General features: G+C 43.8%; 1 protein-coding gene across 7 annotated transcripts in view; it reads right to left on the bottom strand.

The window, feature by feature from the left end:
- khdrbs2 (KH domain containing, RNA binding, signal transduction associated 2) overlaps positions 1-16,401 on the bottom strand; it is a 784,395-nt gene that overhangs the window by 453,908 nt on the left and 314,086 nt on the right. For 6 of the 7 annotated variants that reach the window (XR_007933519.1, XR_007933520.1, XM_051919154.1 and 3 more), the window contains exon 6: positions 8,813-9,011. The exons of the other annotated variant lie outside the window; for it this stretch is intronic. Coding sequence is in view for 4 of the 6 variants with exons in the window: in XM_051919154.1 (XP_051775114.1) it covers positions 8,813-9,011 (199 nt within the window). In the remaining 2 variants the exon portion in view is untranslated. The remainder of the gene's footprint in view (positions 1-8,812; positions 9,012-16,401) is intronic. 7 annotated transcript variants of the gene reach the window in all.

Raw genomic sequence — 16,401 nt, 5'->3', positions numbered from 1 at the left:
AGATAGATAGATAGATAGATAAGTTGCTATATGATAGATAGATAGATAGATAGATAGATAGATAGATAGATAGATAAGTTGCTATATGATAGATAGATAGATAGATAGATAGATAGATAGATAGATAGATAGATAGATAGATAGATAGATATGAAAGGCACTATATAATAGATAGATAGATAGATAGATAGATAGATAGATAGATAGATAGATAGATAGATAGATAGATAGCGTAGTTGGCAGGATTAGATAGATAGATAGATAGATAGATAGATAGATAGATAGATAGATAGATAGATAGAAAGAAGTGTCATGCATGTGCACGTCGAGTGTCCCCCAGGTGTGGTCTCACATAGGTGACAAGTTTGGCGGTGGCACAATTTCCATTCAGTTTACAATGTAAGAGATCAATTCAGTTACATGAGCTTTTGAAGTGAAGTCAGGACCCCTAACCATTGACTGACACGAGAGGCCACACAAGTTACGTGACATTTTCTTTTTTTTTTTAGGGACGTCTTCTTGTATTGTTTGCTGTGGTCCATCATTAATGCTCTTTTCTGTCTTCGACTTTGTTATATTTGTCCCCCATGAAAACACAAGACTAACGTTTCTCGTCGGCCATCACTACAGAGCACACGGGATGGTAAGTGACATTAATAAGAGTTTTATTTTTGGATGCAGTTTGCCTTTAGTAAGAATTAAAGGACCTCAAAGAACTGACCTTTTGATTTTTTTAGTGCTAACATTACTTATATTCCTAATTTGATGAACTTACTCAGAGGTTTGTTGTTCTGTTTACAGAATACAAGTTTAAATTAAAGCCAGTAATGTTTTGGGGAGCGGGAGTCCCTTTGCCCCTCGCTCCGAGTGCTCTCGTTATTTTCCTCGTATCTGACTCTCCTACGTGCGTCTGGGAGTTTTGTTTATTAGTTTGAATTCTTTCTGGCACTTGCCAATAGACTCTGTTAAAAGGCGCCCATCTTCCTCTGGGTGACATTAGCTCTGCCAACACGTCTGCTGCTCGGCGACAAACACTAAAACCCTCTGCTTCTGTCCTGATAAGATGTGCTTTGAAAAAAGGAAAATCAAAATCAAACACACTCATTGTACCTTCAACACAAATCACAACTAAAAAACAGCCAAGAGTGTCCACAGTGGGACTGGCAGGGCAAATCGACAATTGGCTTGCCAATGGAGCTGGGGTCTTAATCCGCTGAGCCATCCCAGTGCGATTTAAGGCCTGTTTGAGATTTCTGTGTTTTTACTCAGACGTCTTTACCGAATTCTATTAACTAGTTTGCAATTTTTTTGTACGTTTTACCCCAAACGGTACACTTCTGTACTCAAGTTTGCATTCTATTAGAGATGCTGAAAGATTTCCTGCATGAAAGGATAACCTACAGGATGTACTCAGACAGCGCCCCCAGCGAAACCCATCAGTCTCAGTCACAGCTCATGGACCCTCACACAAGAGAAGGGGCCAAAACAAACAGCGGAAAGCCCCCAAGAACCGCAAAGAAGAAAACATTGGACTTCTCTGAAGTGGCCTTCTGTGAACCCCAATTTGAACCCCACCAAACATCTATGGAAAGAACTGGAAGATAAAAATTGGAGAAGACCTGCTTCACACCTGACACAGCCGGAGCAGGACGAGTGGGCCAAACGATCTGTGGACGTCTCATGGAGACCTCCAGGAGTGGCATGTATGCAGGGATGGCAAACTCTAAAGGCTGAGCAACAAAATACGAGGTGAAGGGTCCCATCATTTTTGTCTATTTGTGTTATGATTTGAAAGATTCTGTTGAATCCAAAGTCGAAAGCAAAGTCAGATTTGTGTTAAATACGAAATAAACAACGATGGGTGCCGATTACTTCTGTCAGTTTCAAGCTATTTCACAGACAATTGTGGGGTATTCTTTATTCATGGAGAGGTACCAACACATTTGTCCATGTCTGTGTTTAGTTCTCATGCTATTTGTAGGCTTTGATAGTGAAACAAACCAAAAAAAAAGGGTTCTATTGTTAAGGGAAATAAACGTGGGGAGCAATGGCAATACGAGTAACTTCTGATTACTGTAAAGTGATAGGCTAAAAATTTTAAAATTGACAGACAGACAGACAGACAGACAGACAGACAGACAGACAGACAGACAGACAGACAGATAGATAGATAGATAGATAGGAAAGGCACTATAGATAGATAGATAGATAGATAGATAGATAGATAGATAGATAGATAGATAGATAGATAGATAGATAGATAGGGTCCTCGTAATCAAAACCCACTTAACGACACTTCCAGCCCCTCCACAGAGTACACTTCTGGTCCCGCCTCCAGAGAACTCCCATCCACTCCCAAGGCTCTCATCATTTCTGTTTCCTGCCTCACAGACACACCTCTTCCTCCCGATCCCCTCTAAAGCCACCATATTCCTATCAGTTGACAGTCTAGACTCAGTCCTAAAAGATTACTCTGTGGAATTGCGAGTTTTCTCTTGTTTTTTGGGTCAAGTATACGGGGTGGAACCCCAAATCTTTTTCTTCGTCCATTTGTGTTATGATTTGAAAGATTCTGTTGAATCCAAAGTCGAAAGTAAAATCAGATTTTTGTTAAATACGACATAAACAATGATGGGTGCCGATTACTTCTGTCAGTTTCACGTTCTTTCAGAGACAATTGTGGGGTCTTCTTTATTCACGGAGGGGTACCAACACATTTGTCCACGTCTGTGTTTAGTTCTCATGCTATTTGTAGGCTTTGATGGCGAAACAAACCAAATAAAAAGGGTTCTATTGTTAAGGGAAATAAATGTGGGGAGCAATGGCAATACGAGTAACTTCTGATTACTGTAAAGTGATAAGCTAAAACTGTTTAAAAAGCCAATTGGAGTAAAAGTATCAAACCTTTTCTTACTTTGCCTTTTCACTCGAGCCCATTCCATCGCTGCTTCCTAACAGCAGCCTCCCATCTGTGCCGTCTCCTTCTTTCCATTAGCGCATCAAGCCGCTTGACATTTCATCTCATTAAAGGCTCTCTTCTTAGCTTCACAATTCTCTTCCCAGTAACCATTAAAATAAAAGCCTTGTCCCTTTACAAGAAATAAAGTGGCAGCTTCCAGTTTATCCTGCGTATGGAGCAGTTCTTAAATCCAGAGCCGCAATTCATCACTGACAAATCTGAAGCAGAGGAGCCCCAGCGTGTAACGCAGTAAACAGCCGAGGTCCGGTAACACGTCACAAATACAAGAAAAAAAAATGAACAACTGGAAAAGGTGCGTATAATTGAATTCCAAACTTGAATTAAACTACTTGAGAAATATCAAAGGACACCAGAGTATGGCGTTGTATGAAGTAGTATTTCTTTACGGACTGTTGATGCTCCTGTGACGCCGGAGGTTATCGATTTGACATCGGTCTTCATTACTTAAAATATACAAGCTTGTATCTGTTAGACTGCAAGGTCTGCACTCCCCAAAGCCTCTGAACCTTCGACGCCACCAGCTTCTCACGTAAGGACAGCTGTGAAGAACCCCCAGTAAAGTCCGCTCTACTGTGACATACGCGAAGACCACCGCAGACTGCTGCGCACGTTCTCTTGATGTGGCAAACAGCTTAGTGAGGGATTCAAAGTACTGAGGACATGTGATCTTCAACTAAAAAATAGAGGATTAGGACTTATGGGAAAGGCGCTATATAAATGTATCATCATCATTATCATTATTATTATTATTATTATTACACTAAGCCCAGCCAAACTGAAATCGATCCGAAAGTCACAATTCGTTTAAATGGTAAGGGTAAGCACCTTGAGCATGGGAAAGACGCTATATAAATAAAATGTATTATTATTATTAATACTTACATTTTAAAGCAAGTGAAACACAGTCACCACTTCACATCAGGGATGGTTGGGGACTGAAGACGGATGCAAATGTGAAAATTCCCAAACATTATGTGGCCCCCCTAACTGTGGTGGGCTGTGTCACAGCGGGATGTTTTTCTGGTTTAATATATTACATGTACCTCGTCACACATGCGTGTTGGAGGACCTCCTCGCAGGCTCAGTGGAGGTGTGTAATAACCCGCCGAGGCGAGAGGGGGCGCTGCCACTAACGCTGTCACCTCCGTCTATCACCACAGTGCTGAGAAACCGCCCAGTAAAGACATTTAGCTCCGCCCCTTCTAGTCTCACCGCCATAAAGCCCCAGACGTCCCAGACAGAGACGTCACTTTTGGCCCGGAGTAACCTGCGAGACGGCACTCCAATAAAGAATGACAACACTCCACTCTCCGTTAAAGGGTCGCGTGCCAACGGGCGCCGTTTCAGTTTTTTTTTTTTTTTGTGTATTTTTTGTCTTTGTTAGGACACCCCAAAATTTCTTGCCACAGTCCTGAGTTGCCCTTACTACAACCATTAAAAGTGCCAGTGTGTTGGCACCTGAATGATACATTTTATTGCGAGGCAGAGTGCCTTAAAGATGCTTTAAATAATGTTACACTTTGATCCCTCCTTCAAAAAAAATTGGGCGCTTTGAAAGAATCTGTTCAGATTCGATAGAATAACAGATTAAAGCCAATTAAAATGTTCCATGAGGCAGCAACCTGCATGCCGGGTAGACCTCATCGGAGTGACCCAAGGCTGCTCCGTGGTGCCCTCTCTGAATGCTAATGTGCAAAATAATTGCTTGGCGTTTGGCACACGTATAGCCACATGAAGCCACGAGGAAAGATTTATTTATGAAGAAGAGACAAAATGGGTAAAACACAAGTTGTGCATTAACCTTTGCCTTTTTCCTTCATTTTCCTTCTCAGCGGCATAAGACAAACATGAAGATGCGCTCCGACTTTCATACACCTACACAACACATTTTCACCAAGCAAAGTCTCAAATGAGCGGCAGTGGGCAGCAGTTTGAGTGAAGAAATGGCAGGAGCACAAGTTCTGCATGGAGGAGGCCGACCAACATGTACAGTAAAGGGACCCACCTGAGCCACTATGGGGGTGTGGGGGGCCTGAGCCAGTCCTGACAGCACCAGATACAAGGCAGGAGTGACCTGCATAGAGTGCCAGCGCGTCACCGGACACACACACACAGTCACCATCAGCCTGAAATGAGCAAATGAATGAATCTACTAGTTAACTGCTTATTCATTTATCATGTAATGCCATTTCTAAACCCAGACCAGGGTATTACAGAGGGTACAAGGCAGGAAGAAACCCTACACAGGGTGAAAGTCCATCGCGGCGCAAACACACACCCAAAGGGGCCACTTGAGTGTCACCAGTTCACCTCACGTGCATGTCTGGGGACAGTGGGAGCAAACCCTGGGCCCCTTATTGTGAGGCCGCAGCGCTACCACTGCACCACACTTAAGAACTTGGTCAGCTGACAAATGCCAGCAGTGGCACTGCTGGCATTTAATTTCTACTGAGGCAAGATCAGAATTACCCGATAATGTGAGCAAACTTCTCTACGTTAACATCAGCTCACCTAACTGGGAATGTCTGTCCATTTTTCTTGATAGTGAGTAGCAAAGCATACAATTCGTGCAACTTTCATGTCACAAACAGAGAGAAGTTGGTGCCTGACCTGCCTCGACTGGCATCGGAGCATTGTGATACCCTCTGGCATTGTCATCATTTGAGCAAATACAGCAGATAGACAGATAGGACTTTATTTTGTCCCCAGGAGAAGTTTGGCTTTTTAGGGAAGTTCATTAAATACAAAGATTGACAGACAGACAGATAGAAATGAAAGGCACTATATAATAGATAGATAGATAGATAGATAGATAGAAATGCACTATATAATAGATAGATAGATAGATAGATAGATAGATAGATAGATAGATAGATAGATAGATAGATAGATAGATAGATAGGAAAGGCACTATATAATAGATAGATAGATAGATAGATAGATAGATAGATAGATAGATAGGAAAGGCACTATATAATAGATAGATAGATAGATAGATAGATAGATAGATAGATAGATAGATAGATAGATAGATAGGAAAGGCACTATATAATAGATAGATAGATAGATAGATAGATAGATAGATAGATAGATAGATAGATAGATAGATAGATAGATAGATAGATAGATAGATAGATAGGAAAGGCACCATATAATAGATAGACAGATAGATAGATAGATAGATAGATAGATAGATAGATAGATAGATAGATAGATAGATAGATAGATAGATAGATAGATAGATAGATAGATAGGAAAGGCACTATATAATAGATAGATAGATAGATAGATAGATAGATAGATAGAGTGAAAGGCACTATATAATAGATAGATAGATAGATAGATAGATAGATAGATAGATAGATAGATAGATAGATAGATAGATAGATAGATAGATAGATAGGAAAGGCACCATATAATAGATAGATAGATAGATAGATAGATAGATAGATAGATAGACAGATAGATAGATAGATAGATAGGAAAGGCACTATATAATAGATAGACAGATAGATAGATAGATAGATAGATAGAGTGAAAGGCACTATATAATAGATAGATAGATAGGAAAAGCACTATATAATAGATAGAGAGACAGACAGACACTCACTATGGTCTGAACACACCCCAGAATGATTAAAAAGGAAGAATATTTAAAATGAAAGAGAATTTGGCCATCCCAGTCCCATTCAGGTGCTATACAGACGTATTGCTGTTGGTATGAAAGCCCCCCATCATGTTTCCTGACCCCCATGTGCTGAATGATTCATTAGCTGAAAGTCCTCAGTGTTACTGTCAGAGGTGGGTAGAGTAGCCAAAAATTATACTCAAGTAAGAGTAGCGTTACTTCAAAATAAAATGACTCAAGTAAGAGTAAAAAAGTATTTGGTGAAAAGACTACTCAAGTACTGAGTAACTGTTTGAACATATTAAATAATTTATTTTTTAGAAATGTTGTAATGAGACAGACAAAAATATAAAATACAGTAATGTGCAAATTCTGCTATTTCCAAATAATAAAATAAAAAATGAGTAAAAATAAATAACATCTTTACAAAATCTGCAGTGGGCTGGCGGGCCTGTCCAGGGTTTGTTTCCTGCCTTGTGCCCTGTGTTGGCTGGGATTGGCTCCAGCAGACCCCCGTGACCTTGTAGTTAGGATATAGCGGGTTGGATGATGGATGGATGGATCTTTACAAAATTAAGATGCACAAATAACACAAAGTTCCAAACCTCAGTTTTTCACAAGAAAGCTTTTGAAGCCGATACCTACAGTAGGTAACACGTATGTTGGAACAGTGCCAACTACTTACAGTGACAAGATAACCTGACTGTACACTGACCGTATAATTCTGCATATTCACTTGCCCTCCAAATAGCACAGCTGATAGAACATAACATTAGAACAAGGCAGCGTGTGCACGTACAAGAAGTCTCACTTGACCTTGACTGTCTGTGCCTATGAATGTTTGGTTGAAACGTTCTTGTTTTCACTCAGTGAAGTGATGGTTAGGCTTCAGCAGCAGTTGGCTCTCAAGGTTCTTGCAGTGAAGCTGTGACCATTTAGCAGTGAACAGGAGCCCCGCATGACTAAAAGTCTCTCACAGGCTGCAAGACGCAGGAAGTTTGTGTGTGGTCATGTGACTGCATGGTTACGTCTGATTGGTGAAACGGAGTCATGTGATTATTGTTGCTACGTCTGATTGGTGAAACAGTCATGCAGTAGATCCACTGGCGACTTCTCTCTGGCAAAAATATAGCGTATCTAATGTGTAAATGGAAAAAAGGTAACGATTTGAGTGTTGCCCAATGTAGCGGAGTAAGAGTAGCTTTTCTTCTTCACAAATGTACTCAAGTAAAAGTAAAAAGTATGGTGCAGTAAAACTACTCTTAGAAGTACAATTTTTTAAAATAGTTACTCAAGTAAATGTAACTCGTTACTACCCACCTCTGGTTACTGTGTCACAGTATCTGTGACAGTACTGTGTCACTCAGCTTTACTTTCATCCTTTCCTTTGCTATGACCTCCAGGGGGTCCAGAGTGTGTCCCATAGCTGATCCTGCCCTTCATATTAACTTGTCGATTAGGTGGGTCTCCCTTGAGGTGATGTCATCAGCCCAGCACACCACACTGGCCATCACAGACTTGTAGAAGATGTGAAGGATCTCACTTCCCACACAGTCTCCTAAGACGGAAGACCCTGCTCTACCCTTTCCTCCTCTAAGCCCTCTGTGTTACAAGTCCAGCCCAACTTGTCCCTGATGTGGACCCCCAAGTACTTGTAAGAGTGGACCACCTCCACGTTCACTCCCTGAATAGTGACCACAGAATATGACACACCAAATGTTAATTCAATCCAAACCTGGATAAGGAAGGAATGACTTTGGTGGCCTTGCCACTGGACGTGCTGATGACATCACATGTCGTGCATTCCTGGGGAATCCTAAGGAAATGGCCAACACAAAATTCCCAAAAATAGTGGTGCCAGCACAAATCCAACATGGTGGTACGGAAAGATCGTAAAAAAAATGATAAGTCTTTCAAGTAAGTGCCAATATCAAATGCCTTGAGGTCCAACACCAACTCTACAAGAGGCATTAAAGAACAGAATACACCGATCCCAACACACATGTGGATCTTTCCAATAACCGGAGTATTGCCAGAACGTGACATCTTGCACCTGTCACCACAATGCCACTCACTGCCACGAGACAGGCGGCTAAAATGGCTGCTTCTCTGACAAAACCTAAAAGCTTTTCTTTTTAATTTCTGTAGCCAAGCACATTGACACAATCAAGACACTAAAAGAACGTTGTGAACTGTTTACTTACATAGTCGTCGTATTCTTCATGGGGAGTCGGAGGTGGTGGTGGTCTGTATCCTGGGGCCGCTAGAGTGCCTCTTGCTCTTGGGGCTGGCATCCCCCGGGCAGCTGGGGTCACGGGCACAGATGCACGACTAACCGGAACTCCTCTTGGCACCCCGGCTCCTCTTCCTGGTGGAGGGGGTGGCACTGCTACACCACGCCCCCTTACCAAAAAAAAAAAAAAAAGAAAAATGACTACGTTAAAACAATGAATATAATTTTCCCGTTAGCTTTGCAAACTTGAGATTAAAGACTTACTGAGATGCTAAATTTCACCTGGAATGGGGAAGGGAAACCATCATAAAAACCCTGGCCTCAAAAAGCCTCAATATCAAGTTAATCCATTGAATAATTAGGAGAAAGAAAACACAACATACTATACGATACAAAAGTTCAAAATCCAAAATTAAAAAATCTAAAATTCAGAGTCATTGTACATACAAGCACATGGCAGTTGAAGTTATTTTACTTTTACGGAAGTGGAAGTTTGGTGATGATGTCAAAGATGCGTTATTGAGTTAAGTTCAGACTCTGAATCTACGATATGTAAAATATCGAGAAAAGTTGATTTAGCGCAGTGCCCGTGGAAAATCGAAACTGATTTTCACGTCGTAAAATTACAATTTTTTCCTTGAAAACTGCATCCTAGCAAAGATACACAAGTTTACAAAGAGGAATTTCTGAGATATCCGTACTAAACACCAAGACCTACGTACAACGATAACTTCCCAAATGATTGACCGATCTCCTTCAAACAAGTAGCATCGTTTTTGTCTTTTCTGGCCCAGTTTGGTCCTGTATTTATCCAGTGTAAGAGGAGAACGGGCATCTCGGGTGAGTTGGAATAAACATTTTACCTTGGATAGGAGGCCAGGGCGACGATGAAAACACATTGGCCGGCGGACTGGAGAAATAACTCTGTGTTCAGGAAATAGACGTGCCAGCAATAGCCAGGAATCGGGAGTTGTTACATCCCCTGTATGCTAGGTGGCAGTGGTCCTTATACTGGAACCCAGTTGGGACATCCACAGGGATACTTCGGGAATTGCAGTGCGGAGGTGCGGCTCTGCCAGGGTCCCTAAGTATCCATAGAGGGCGCTGTTGGGGAAGGACCTCCCTACTTTTCTTATGAAGCGTTTCCCGGAGGTATGACGTGGCACCGGAAACACTCCCGGATCTGGCATAAACAGGAGCCCGATGCCACACATGGATGAGTCAGAATCGGGAGGCAGTGGGCTACACTCAACTGGAGGAGAGGAGGAGGAAGAATTGTCATTTTATTGTTGGATTTGTTGGAGAGGATCGTGGGACGTGCCATGGGAGAGAATAAAAAGCCTTCATGTTATCCTAATAACGCGTGGTGTATGGCAGGCTCTGTGCTTTGGGGCTCTCTGGCGCCCCTTGTGGTTACACCTCATATCCTTCAAAAACAGCTTGACCTACAGAAAATCCAACGATGACTTCTGTCGAAATTCTTAAACTTAAATACAAAAGGACAATCAAACAAATGCTAGGAGTGACACCCTTGCTCGACTAACGTTATGAACGTATCCCTCTGGCTTTTCGAAATAAATTGCGCTTATTGACGTGTGGGGGGTGGGTACCCCAGCCCATCCTGTTATTCAGCGCACACAACAAGGGGTCCTGCTGCAGTTCTTTTATTTTCCACTTTTGGCACTCTGACCAGAGGACTTGGGCAATTTATAGTTCGTCGGAATCGCTCAAATAACGGAATTTTGCCGAGAAGGTCGATTCCCACGGCACAAATTGAACCCGACGTTATTTATTTATTTTTTTTTACAGACGTTCTATAAAAGGTAAAAAAGCTTAACTGAGCCGTGAAGATGCCGTCTGTGATTGAGAGGGGACTAAAATTAAGGTGGTTCTCCCCGGTAAGATTTACTGCGCCCACCTCATAGCGTAAAGCTCGTCCCGTAATCCTAGTAGGTTTCGTTTTAGCACGCGTGTGTTTTTCTTTGTCCAGATACATACATAAAAATAAGAATAATGTTTCCACTTGTAAAGCACTTCATTATGGATGAAAATGTGTGACAGAAGTAAAAGATGTCCGTGAATTTGCATCTTAATTTGAACTCTCACGGTCTTTTCTTATGACGCTTATTAATCCGGGGGTCCTATCGTGATTTATCAACCCGGCCTCCCTGTTGCCGTTCAGTCCATAAAGTCCATGGCAAGCTGTGTCCCTCACTTCATAATGAGGTAACACGACAATAAATGACGTCTATGTTATCATTACGCAGATTGAGTACGGCGCTTTGCATGCCTTCACCATTCAGATTAAGTGGCACGCTCGGTGAGCCAGGGGTGGGCATTCATCTGACATCTTTGCAGTTTCAGCCCCACCGCCTTAAGGTAGCGAACCACACTGAAATGTGAAAGCGTGAACTCCTCGCCTTGTGTCCAGAGTGTTCTTCCTCCTTCTTCTTCTTCCCTCTCCCTCGCCTAATGTGAATCCCCCCCCCCCCCCGGCCCCCCACCTACCGCCTCTTGTTTTCAGCTGTTCGTGTCGGGCACAGGAGTCCCAGTGGTGGCTAATGAGCTACAATTCCAGCAGCTGCTGCATTCATCTTTCCTTTCCGCGTCGCAGTAGCTGCTGCTCTGTCACCGGGGTCTCCTAAGAATGGCTTATTAACAGGCCCGGCTGGCTGTTGTTGGAAGTGAACTGCTCGTGTCGAGGTCAGCCTGAACTCCCTGCTGCTCGTCAGAATTAGGAGATGTGAAAAGCACAATAAATGACGGGCGCTGTCACACACGGCCAGGGTCCTTGTTCGGCCGGGACGCCTCTTCATTGTATGGGAGCAAGCCTGGTTGGAAAAGTACCTTCCCCAGGATGCTAGATGGCAGCCCCACTGAGTGGCAGTGGTGCCTCGGATTCCTGCAGGGCTCCATGGGAGATGGAGTTCTCTACAACCCTGTTGAGATCCGGGGATGCCGCCAGGGGCTGCTGTAGTTGTTCCTGTGCCACACCTGGAAGTGCAGCCGGAAATAGCCTGGGTGGGTTATAAAAGGAGCCAGCAGCCACCACCCCGGGAGCCAGAGTCAGGAGGAGAGGAGTGAAGAAGAATAGCATTGTGCAGTAATGTGCTTTGGACTGTGTGTGGTGGACTCGTGGGAATGGGGAAGACGTTCTCCACGAGTAAAGAAAAATAAAAGCACTTTGTTTTAGTAGGGTTGCCTCCCATGTCCATCTGGTATAGCGCCATCTACAGTCACAACGCTAAACAAAAAAAAAAAACTGCTGGAGCGGGCAGGGTGCATGTTACACATTTCTGTCAAGTTCCCGACGCACCTGATCTTTAGTACAGCAGTTCTCAAGTTCAGTCCAGAGGGGTCTTCTGTACCCAAAGGTCTTTGCTCCAAACCAATCTCACAATCACCGAGTCATTCTTCCTGTACTCGATCTCATTGTCTAATTGGCAAACCCTTGCAGTCCCAAGGGGGTGCTGCAGGTCCCCAAACTCCTGACACAAAGGCTTGGACACAAGTGAGCCAACAAGGTTTTCATAGTGCGAAAACGATTACAAGGAAGTGTTTCCCACACCACAAACCACAGCTCTAATTCTCTGTCGTCCTGGCACCGCTCCTCCAGCAAGCTTAATCCTTCTCCTGCTGACTGTGGCTCCCGGAGTTCAGGCAGGCAGCTCCTTTTATGTAAAGAGTCCTGAGACCGTGGCTCGGGAATACTTACGGGTGAGGCTGGATCCTGACCAAGTCCCCCCTGGCGGAACCCACAGAACCCAAGGGGGCCGAGCTAACAAACTACAGTTCCCAATGTGCCCCGTGGGAATCCACAAGAAGTGGCATCACTCAAGGAGGCTGCCATCTAGTGCCTCGGGGGAGACAATGCCCTAAGCCAACTGTCTTCCCCTGTCCTTCCATACCATTGGTGCCCCAGCTGGGTAAGGATCCCGGCTGGACATGCCAGTACCTGCATGGCATCTTTAACACCCTAAGGGACAGCTGCTGACCAACTATAAATGACCCTAACATCAGCCCTTCTTTGTCTCTTATTTTGCATTCAGAAAAGTGCATCAGTGTGAGATTTAAATTAATTATACATTTACCAATATTATACCTTCTCTTTGCTTATTTTCCTACTAATCCCATTTTTTCTCTATGGAGTTTGCCCACTTGATTGTATCCTAATAATGAAGAGCAGCAGGGCCAGGGTACAGGGTGCGGAGATCGCCTCAAGCAGCACTTTGGCCGGTCATTTTTTTATTTAACATTATAATTAACTAGCTGTGTAAGCCCGGGCTGCTAGAAACTATTGAAATCGTCAGGAAAAAAAATTGAAATGCAGAGTCGGTGGTCTCGTTTTGTTCGCCACCCCCTTGTCTATCAGCGGCTAAGCGAGTTCCTCTTTCCTCGACGGTTTCAGTTTGGCGCTTTCTTTCAGCTTCATTCTGTAGCCTCGCACTTCTTTCTTCTTCTGACTCGTGAACTTGGGGTCGTCTCGCCAGCTCTTTGAGCTTCATGCTGTAGCCTCGCACTTCCGGGCCGGACAGACAGACACACACACTTCCACACGTAGTTGTTTAAATATAAGTAAATATGAACCTTATGAATTACACAAATAGCCAGTGTCCTATTTAAAATACAAGGGACGTTCAAATCATTTCCACACTTTTATATTTTCATTGGAAACGGTGAAGGCGGGAGGGAGGAGTAGTGATTGGTCGTGTCTGAGTGTCATGTGACTGGGAGAACTGCATCACAGAGGAAGGTAACAACGTATGGAGAAAAGCGACGTCATCTGTTTTTGAAATTCTTAATAAATAGAGTTAAAAAAAAGTGCAAAACTTTTTGAACGTCCCTAGTAATAATCTTCTTCTTCTTTTTCTTTCAGCTGCTCCCATTAGTGGTCTCCACAGCAGATCATCTTCTTCCATATCTTCCTGTCCTCATCACCTGCCTGTCCTCTCTCAGCACAACCATAAACCTTCTCTTAGGCCTTCCTCTTTTCCTCTTGCCTAATAATAATAATAATTATAACAGCAATTCTTTACATTTATATTGTGCCTTCTCTCACTACTCAAAGCGCTTTTCATAGTCAGTGGGGAGCCACTTTAGCCACCACTAATGTGTGGCATCCACCTGGATGAAGCAACGACAGCCATTTGTGCACCACTAGGCTCACCACAAATTAGCTGTTAGGTGGTGAATTTTCTGTTAAATTTTCTAATTTGTTATTTTATCTGTCCTTCAGTTTCAAAGTGGTATGTTAAGCCCCATTAGTTTACTGAATCTCTATATACAGTCACATGAAAAAGTGTGGGACCCCCTCTCAGCCTGCATAATAATCGACTTTTCTTTCAACAGTAAAAATAACAGTGGTATGTCTTTCATTTCCTAGGAACATCTGAGTACTGCGGTGTTTTCCGAACAAAGATTTTTAGTGACGCAGTATTTAGTTGTCCATCCATCCATCCATTATCCAACCCGCTATATCCTAACTACAGGGTCACAGGGGTCTGCTGGAGCCAATCCCAGCCAACACAGGGCGCAAGGCAGGAAACAAACCCCGGGCAGGACGCCAGCCCACCACAGGGCACAAACACACACACACACCAAGCACACACTAGGAACAATTTAGGATCACCAATGCACCTAACCTGCATGTCTTTGGACTTTGGGAGGAAACCTTTTTTTTTTTTTTGTTCTTTATTTCGCCTTATACAATTTCTTGTATTAGGAATTTGGTAATTTTTGCATACCCCTTGGGGTCAGAGCGCAGGGTCAGCCATTGTACAGCACCCCTGGAGCAATTACAGGTTAAGGGCCTTGCTCAAGGGCCCAGCAGAGCAGTGGCCTTTTTGGCAGTGACGGGGATTCGAACCAGCAACCTTTGGGATACCAGCGCAGATCCTTAGCCTCAGAGCCACCACTCCGCCCTGTAAACGGGGAGAACATGCAAACTCCATGCAGGAAGGACCCAGGAAGCGATCCAGGTCTCCTAACTGCGAGGCGGCAGTGTATTTAGTTGTATGAAATTAAATCAAATGTGAAAAACTGGCTGTGCACAAATGTGGGTCCCCTTGTCATTGTGCTGATTTGAATGCCTGTCACTGCTCAATGCTGATTACTTGGTGTGATGAGCTCGTCAAGCCTTGAACTTCATAGACAGGTGTGTCCCATCATGAGATATAAAGGTATTTAAGGTGGTCAATTACAAGTTGTGCTTCCTTCCCTTTGACTCTCCTCTGAAGAGTGACAGCATGGGATCCTCAAAGCAACTCTCCAAAGATCTGAAAACAAAGATTTTTGAGTCTCCTGGTTTAGGTGAAGGCTACAAAAAGCCATCTCAGAGGTTTAAACTGTCAGTTTCTGTAACTGTAAGGAATGGAATCAGGAAATGGAAGGCCACAGGCACAGTTGCTGTTAAACCCAGCAGGTCTGGCAGGCCAAGAAAATACAGGAGCGGCATATGAGCAGGATTGTGAGAATGGTGACAGACAAGCCACAGATCACCTCCAAAGACCTGCAAGAACATCTTGCTGCAGATGGTGTATCTGTACATCGTTCTACAATTCAGCACAATTTGCACAAAGAACATCTGTATGGCAGGGTGATGAGAAAGAAGCCCTTTCTGCACTCACACCACAAACAGAATCATTTGTTGAATGCCAATGCTCATTTAGACAAGCCAGATTCATTTGGGAACAAAGTGCTTTGGACACAGTGGGTAGCGCTGCTGCCTTGCAGTTGGGTGACCTGGGGACCTGGGTTTGCTTCCCGGGTCCTCCCTGTGTGGAGTTTGCATGTTCTCCCCGTGTCTGCGTGGGTTTCCTCCCACAGTCCAAAGACATGCAGGTTAGGTGGATTGGCGATTCTAAATAGGCCCCTAGTGTGTGCTTGGTGTGTGGGTGTGTTTGTGTGTGTCCTGCGGTGGGTTGGCACCCTGCCCGGGATTGGTTCCTGCCTTGTGCCCTGTGTTGGATGGGATTGGCTCCAGCAGACCCCCGTGACCCTGTGTTCGGATTCAGCGGGTTGGAAAATGGATGGATGGGTGGGTGCTTTGGACTGATGAGATACAAATTGAGTTATTTGGTCAGAACAAAAAGCACTTTACATGGCGGAAGAAAAACACCGCATTCCAAGACAAACACCTGCTACCTACTGTCAAATTTGGTGGAGGTTCCATCATGCTGTGGGGCTGTGTGGCTAGTTCAGGGACTGGGGCCCTTGCTAAAGTCGAGGGTCGGATGAATTCAACCCAATCAATCAAGCAATTGAAGCATCAGTCACAAAGTTGAAGTTACACAGGGGTTGGATATTCCAACAAGACAATGACCCAAAACAAAGTTGGAAATCTACAAAGGCATTCATGCAGAGGGAGAAGTACAATGTTCTGGAATGGCCGTCACAGTCCCCTGACTTGAATATCATCGGAAATCTATGGGATGATTTGAAGCAGGCTGTCCATCAAATTGAACTGAACTGGAGAGATTTTGTATGAAGAATAGTGAACAATACCTCCATCCAGAATCAGACACTCATCAGAGGCTATAGGAGGACAGCGTCTAGAGGACA

Source organism: Erpetoichthys calabaricus, chromosome 15, assembly GCF_900747795.2.
Source record: "Erpetoichthys calabaricus chromosome 15, fErpCal1.3, whole genome shotgun sequence".
Taxonomy (NCBI): Eukaryota; Metazoa; Chordata; class Cladistia; order Polypteriformes; family Polypteridae; genus Erpetoichthys; species Erpetoichthys calabaricus.
The sequence above is the reverse complement of the archived record's forward strand: the minus strand, read 5'-3'. Positions and strand labels throughout refer to the sequence as shown.